Raw genomic sequence first — 7,427 nt, 5'->3', positions numbered from 1 at the left:
CTTCACACTTGAAGGTTGAATTTTCTTGTTTTGATTTCGTGTATAAATAGATAGCTAAGCTTATGCAATTATGTGTGGAGAGATTGAGAGAAACACTAGAGAGAAAGAGAGAAAGAAAGAGGGGTTGTTATTGTAAACTTTTCATTATTGTAAGCTTGTTGTTCTTGAAATAAAAGAGTGTGTTTTATCCCCTCCGAGTGTTTCAAAGCCACCACAAGTGGTTTCTCCCACCAACACTGCCAGAGTCATGCTATCATTTTAAGAGAAGAAACAGCATGAACATGATTTTCATTAGAACTATCTGTAGTCTTAGTTATGTTTCAAAAGAAATTGAAAGGGCTAAAGGTGTTTGGAGGCTCAACAACGGGCGTAGCAGCATTGGGGTCTGCTAGAACAGCTTCTTGATCATCAGAAGCCTTAAAGGCACTTGGGACTAGCGTTTTGCTTGCCCTAGCACACATGCATGATGTCTTGACTTTTTACAATTTTCTTAATAAAAACTTTTTATAAAAAAAAATTAGATTTCTATCAGAAAGAGGTACAGAGGGCGCCTCCTCTAAAAATAAACAAAGCCCTCCTTGCATGAAGGGCGACTAATGCATTCTATACATTAACCCAGCCATTGTTAATTTTGCTGGCATCAAGCTGGAACATCGACCAACATGGGCATTTTCAAGCCCATTCTAGATGATTCTTGGAAAATTCCCTACAGAGGGGAAAGGACGAAGCAGCTTGATCTAGATTGTTTCTTTACATGAACTGCCACCACACCATGTAAGTATTTCATGGCGTCTCCTTGTTGCTCTATTTTCTTGCTTTCATTCAATGATATCTTGGTTCTTGGCTTTCCATTTTTTTCCCCGCTCTTTAACAATGCAATGAGTTGCGTGAAGTAAGTTCAACGTCCTGAAAAAAATTTACAGAGCATAAAGATGTTAGCACTAAATGAAAATAATGGAAATATTGGTGCATCGATCATTTACTTATTTATTGAAAATGATGGAATAGAACTGGAAAAACACCAATTTCATACGGTATCGGTAGAAAAATACTTCCAAAACCACATTATGGAATACACTCTAACGTGATCTATTAAGTAACCCATCAATCTTGTATTGAAAAGGTTAGAGCGAGTATTACTTCTTTTTTTAAGGCCAATTAGCCGCCGAGCAGCTGCGTTTATGTTTGCTTGTGATTTTGCCATGAATTAAGGTTAGAGCAAGTATTACTTCTTTTTCATGTTTTGTTCATAAGCCCTCCCTTTCTTTAATCCCTCGTCTCTTGTAAATTGGTGCTCGAAGACACTAAAACCTCATCTTTTTTGTTGCTGATTGTGCCTTTTCTTTGGGCTATTGCAGTACCAGATATTGCTTTTGATTTTCTGCATCGCTTCCCAAATTTAGCTAAGACATTTGATGAAGTTCTGAAGTCGAACTTTGTTTGGTTTGTTTCTCCTGCCTCGGATATTTCCCAGTGACGGTCGACTTGCATTTCGGCAGCAATGGATTTTATTCATGTTAGTGTCTCTTCCCTCCATTTTTCCTCCTCAAATTTCTCTTTATTTCCTCTATTCAAAACGTATATTGTTCTATGTGTTGGAGATCATCACATCATAATTGATATACATTTTAGAGAGAGAAGAAAAAAAGTCATTTGACCGCTCTTTTTTTCACAGGTGAGATATTATTTTTTACCAATGAAAAAATAGAACTTTAAACTTTTTCGTGTTTTCACATAAAAATATTTAAAAATAAATTATGAATATATCTAATTAAATAAATTAAAAATTATTTGTGTAAATATAAAAATAATTATTAATGATAAATAAAAATAAAATTTAATATATATATATATATATCAAGATATTTAATATTACATGTCATTTAACCATTTATGTTTAATGAATTTTTTTATTGAAATTATTTTTTTATTAAATCAAATGATAATAAAAGCTGATATACATAAAATAAAATTAATCGAATAAAAAAATGATATGAATGGTTACAAGAATTAGAAATATCATTCCCAAATAAATATTTTATTTTAAAAAATATATTTAATCTATATAAAATAAAAATATATAAATAAATTATATTAATCTCTTAAAACTTAAATACATATAATATAATTAAAAATTAATTGCCACTAAAAAAAGTTAAATAAGCCAACAAAATCATAAAAAATTGTGTTAACTAAAATATAAATTTAAAAATTAATTAAAAATATATATAAAATATTAATTAAAAAAATCAATCTAGTGTTGTTGTTGAATCTAGTAAACCAAACTAGTTATCTGGTATATTAGAAAAAGTTCAGTATACTAGTTTGTAAAAGGAGACCTACATGTAAGGATTCTTAATTTTTTTATAAAAAAATTGATGGAATAGATTACATGTTATATAAAATTATCTAGATTTCAGCTAGAAAAACAAATTCTATATTGTTTGACTTAAAATACAAAGATAAAATCCCAAAAAAACCCAAAATTAATTTAAAATCAAATTAGATAATTTTAAGATAAAAAAATTTAAGTGGAAATTTCTTAACTAAATAAAACCCTTGAATACCAAGATGAATCATTTTAATGGTGGAATTGATGTGAACATTATTATTTTTTTTAATGCTAGAATTTAGCAAAAATAAATTTTAATTAAAATAAAAAAAATTTATATCAAAATTATATTGAAGAATTAGATATATAGAAAAATAAAATTTATAATTTTATCACTGCAACACTATTATAAAATTGACAATTATATTATTTCTACATTAGAACATGTATAGTATATCATATAGAAGAGGATAAAATTAGAAGGTGTACGTGTGAGGAACACGAAGGGGCAGATGTCCATGTGATTAGAGCTTGTCGTCATGCAATGATTGGTGTCGATGCAAAGTCAAGAAACCTATTCATGTCCTCAACACCCTGTCGGCAAGAAAAAGTGTTCAGCCTTTTGAATGGACTTGAAGCAAGCAGAGCATGATTCGTTCTTTACCTCTGTGGATAGCTCACGAGATACAATGCTTCATTAGGCAGCAAAATTAATTGAACCTTATTTGCAAATAATTTCATTTTTTCTATAAAGTACATGAAATCAATCCTAATTACATATATAAATTCATAGTTTATTTAACTATATTCAATCGAACCATAATTTAATTGTAATATTTCATCAGTTTCCAGGGAGAAAAGGAACTGCAGGGAGAAAAAACACAATCTGGGGCATTTATAATAATTAAATATTTTATAGGATCGCATTTCCAGTGGTCACCCATCCGCAGATGCCCTTTGACGTGAACGTTGAATTACGAGGTAGGGCGTTTAAGGATGTCAAGGAGAGAAATGAAAGGCCGAGAGCGCTGGACGCTTGATAGTCTTTGTTTCCGACTGTAGGGAGCACTATAGCAAGAACAAAAACATAAGTTCTCTCAAGTTTTTGTCATCACCCAGACATTCTCAGCAGCCTGGTCAAGCTTGGGAGAGAGAAGTAAGGGGATTATAAGTGGCTCTGTGAAGTGCTACCGACCATGTAAGTATTTCATTGGGTCTTGTTGTTGCTCTGTTCTCTGGCTTTCATCCGATGATATCTTGGTTCTTGGCTTTCCAGTTTTTCCCCACTCTTTGATAATGCAGTGTGAGTTGCATGAAGCAAATTCAAAGCCCTAAAGAAGATTAGCATAGCATGAAGATCTTACCACTTAGAAATAATGGAAATAGCATTGCATCAATTATTTACTTATTTATTGAAAATGATGTGATAGAACGCAGAAAACACCATTTTCATGCTTCATCGGTAGAAAAGTACTTCCAGAACTACATCATGAAATACACTCTAACGTGATCCAGTTATGTAACCCGTTAATTTTGTATTGAAAAAGTTGGGGCAGATATTACTGCTTTTTCAAGGTGCAGAGCATTTATGGTTTGCCACTGGTTTGCCATCAATTAATTATTATTTTATTAATCTTAAGAACCAAGAAAATTGATGGTTTGCTTTTGGCTCGGTAGATCTTGGCATCACTAGTTTCTCAGATCCTTACCCCCACATTGTACACAGATTCTAACATGACGGCAAACAATTTGCAACAACAACATTCACCAAGCCACGAAGAGCAATTTGTTGAAGCAGAGTTGTCACAGTCATCACAAGGTTCAGGTATACCATGACCTCATTCTCTTCCTCTGTTAGATTTCCAACCACTTCGACCTCTTGATGTTAACACGGGAGAGAATAAAAACCTTGGCAGGAGCGGTGAGCAATGAAATGAATGGTCCCTTGCTAACCCTCTACAAGTATGCCCATAATGGAGACTGGGATGCCATAAAAACCTATCTTAGCCGATACCCAAATGCAAGAAAGGCCATGATTAAACCCTATGGTGGAACAGCCCTTCATGTAGCAGCTTTTTCTGGAAATCTGAGAGTTGTGGAGGAGTTAGTGAAGTTGATGTCAGTAGAAGAATTGGAAATACAAGATAATCAAGGCAACACAGGTCTTTCTAGTGCTGCCTTTGTTGGAAAAAGAAAGATGGCAGAATGTTTGGTGAGAAAGAACAAACACTTGGTTACCTTTGTAAACGCACAAAAAAAGATCCCACTGGTTCAGGCATGTATAAGCAACTGTAAGGATATGGCTCTTTATCTATACTCTGTTACTCCATTTGAATTTCTTTGTCAAGGCAATGGCCACCATGGATCTTATTTCCTTCAATGTGCTATTGGTGCTCAAATGCTCGGTAAGAGACTTTACCCCTTAATTACTTATCTTCATTCTTTTCTCTGTTTTTATTCAATGCTCTGTTCGTAAGTCTTCCCTTTCTTTATTTCCCCTGGTAAATTATTATTTATTTCCTGTAATTTAATAAAACTAATCAATCAATCAATCATTATGGTTTTAAAGATTACATGAATCTTAAAATCTGTTTATGACTTAAAAAACTAATAAATTGAGAATGGTCAATGTTGGTCAAGGGATTATTGAATAATTTTTTACACTAAAGGGACTGATTGACTAATATTTCTAAACTGTAGGGACTAGCTTGTAATTTACTCTCAATTCCTCCTTTTGTTTTCTTTTCTTCTTATAATAGATTTTCTCATGCAAGCAAATGTGAGAGACTTCACGTTAGTTATTGAGGGATTATCCACTTTTTGTGTGAGAAATTTACACTTGATGGTACATAGAAATTAGCTATTCATAAACAAAAATGAGAGAGCGCTTGATTTCAGATGGCTTCATATGAAACAAAGTGACTTGTAAATTAATTTTTTAGCATTTCAAAATTAAACCTCATCTTTCTTGTTCCTTCTTGTGCTGTTTCTTTTGAATATTGCAACGCCAGATATTGTGTTTGATTTTCTGCATCGCTTCCCACATATGGCTACTAAAACGGATGATGTTCTGAAGTCGAACGCTTTGATTCGTTTGTCTACCTCGCCTCAAATATTTCCAAGTGCATGTCAACCTGCATTTTGGCAGCAATTCATCTGTTCATGTTAGTATCTTTTTTCTTCAATTTTTACTCCTCGCTTGTCTCTTCATTTCCTCTCGAAATCTATTTAACGTCCGTATAATATTTTATGTGATCTTAGAAGCTATCGCGCAGTAATTTATATACATTCAAGAAAGAAAGAAAGAAAAACAGAAACAGAGAAAAATAATAAAAAGTTATTTCTAATATAAAAATAACTATTATTTATCATGACAGCAACCTATCTGAACTTCTTCTTTTTTATAAATTGTCTATAAAAAAATTTCAATTATGATTTAAAATAATAAGTATTTTTTTTATAAGTCGTATTATTAAAACTGACTTAATTCTAAGAACATGACAGGTATTTGGTCAAAACCAATTGTTGCAACGAATGATACGGTTCGTATCTATGTGCCTGCAAAGAGCCTAAGGGAGTCGAAGAACGTTGTCCTTAAAGGTATTTGCACAGATCTGTGTGTTTTTGTCCACTCTCCTGTGAACACATCTGTGTCTTTTTGTTATTGGAGCAATTATCATTACAATGATAATTTCATACGTATAAATTTGATTAGCATACATATATTTTACTTGTGATAATTTTTCTGTGTTTTTTTTTCCCAAACTTTTCAGTGTTGAGTCAAGTGCGTGTGTTTGCAAAAAATCTCTTCACATTCTTAGGTAAGCTATATATATGTATAATCCGCTCATCTATATCCCACTTCTCTTAATTTCTATCACCATTATCATGGTTTTATTTGATCACCATTTAATTATTGATCTAGGAATCAAGCAGATTTATGATTTAAAGAAGATCCACATTTATTCGGATAAAATCCTACGGTGTATGTGTGAGCATATATCTTCTCTGGATTACGAGGAACAGCTCAAGGCAGCTGTACATCCAGCATTCCACAGTGCAGTAAAGAATGGCACGGTTGAGTTTATTATGGAGATGATCAAAGCTTGTCCTCATGTAATGATCTGTACAGATGACAACTCGAGAACCCTATTTATGTCCTCGATTGCAAATCGACAAGAAAAGGTGGTCAGCCTTTTCTATGGACTGGAAGCAAGCAGATCAGGATTTGTTTCCCTTATAGATAGCTCAGGAAATACAATGTTACATTTGGCAGCAAAATTATCACCTCCTTCTCAACTATCTCGGATCTCTGGTGCAGCTCTACAGATGCAGAGAGAGCTACAATGGTACAAGGTGAGCTTTCCAAACTAAACATCTTTTTCTTAAAAACAAAGAAGATTGATAGAACGTTGATAAATAAAAAAATCCTTAATGCAGGAAGTGGAAAGTATTATAAATCCTACAGACAAGGATTTTGCTAATGTAAAGGGTCAGATAGCCAGGGAATTATTCACAAGTGACCATAAGGACCTGTTAGTGAAAGGAGAGGAATGGATGAAAGCAACAGCAACTTCATGCACTGTTGTGGGTGCTCTCATCATTACAATCATGTTTACTGCTGCATTCACTGTTCCCGGCGGCTACGTTCAAGAGAGCGGCTATCCGATTTTTAAAGACAAGGAATCTTTTACAGTTTTTATAGTATCGGATGCAATCTCTCTGTTTTCTTCATCAACATCAGTGTTGATGTTCTTAGGAATTCTTACGTCCCGATACGCAGAGGAAGATTTCCTTAAATCCTTGCCCACCAAGTTAATTATCGGCCTTTCCACGCTTTTCTTCTCCATTGCAACCATGATGGTAACCTTCTGTGCTGCTCTTATGATTATTGTGGATGGGAAATTGCAAATTATAATTCCGATTGTCTTGGTCGCATGTATCCCTGTAACTTTTTTCATGATGTTGCAATTTCCCCTCCTAGTGGAGATTTTTGTATCCACATATGGACCGGGAATCTTCAACAAAAAATTGAAACGTTGGTATTGATTAATGAAATGTATGTAATTCTTCGTGTAAGATATAGATCCTTTTA

At 33.4% G+C, this 7,427-nt stretch overlaps 1 protein-coding gene across 2 annotated transcripts in view; it reads left to right on the top strand.

Annotated features, from left to right (window-relative positions):
* The window catches only part of LOC105131525 (uncharacterized), a 26,068-nt gene extending 18,641 nt beyond the window's left edge, over positions 1 to 7,427 (top strand). The window contains exons 1-8 of one of the 2 annotated variants that reach the window (XM_011034533.1): positions 3,242 to 3,530; positions 4,059 to 4,157; positions 4,249 to 4,737; positions 5,344 to 5,496; positions 5,837 to 5,932; positions 6,106 to 6,153; positions 6,258 to 6,688; positions 6,773 to 7,427. In XM_011034533.1, the coding sequence (XP_011032835.1) occupies positions 4,067 to 4,157; positions 4,249 to 4,737; positions 5,344 to 5,496; positions 5,837 to 5,932; positions 6,106 to 6,153; positions 6,258 to 6,688; positions 6,773 to 7,381 (1,917 nt within the window). In that variant the 5' untranslated portion in view covers positions 3,242 to 3,530; positions 4,059 to 4,066 and the 3' untranslated portion in view covers positions 7,382 to 7,427. Of the gene's footprint in view, positions 1 to 3,241; positions 3,531 to 4,047; positions 4,158 to 4,248; positions 4,738 to 5,343; positions 5,497 to 5,836; positions 5,933 to 6,105; positions 6,154 to 6,257; positions 6,689 to 6,772 lie in introns of those variants that run through there. The other variant, XM_011034532.1, reaches the window with a different exon arrangement.

This window comes from Populus euphratica, unplaced genomic scaffold (genome assembly GCF_000495115.2).
Source record: "Populus euphratica unplaced genomic scaffold, PopEup_1.0 scaffold24.1, whole genome shotgun sequence".
NCBI classification, from domain to species: domain Eukaryota; kingdom Viridiplantae; phylum Streptophyta; class Magnoliopsida; order Malpighiales; family Salicaceae; genus Populus; species Populus euphratica.
Note: the sequence above shows the minus strand (reverse complement) of the source record. Positions and strands in the feature narration are given on the sequence as shown.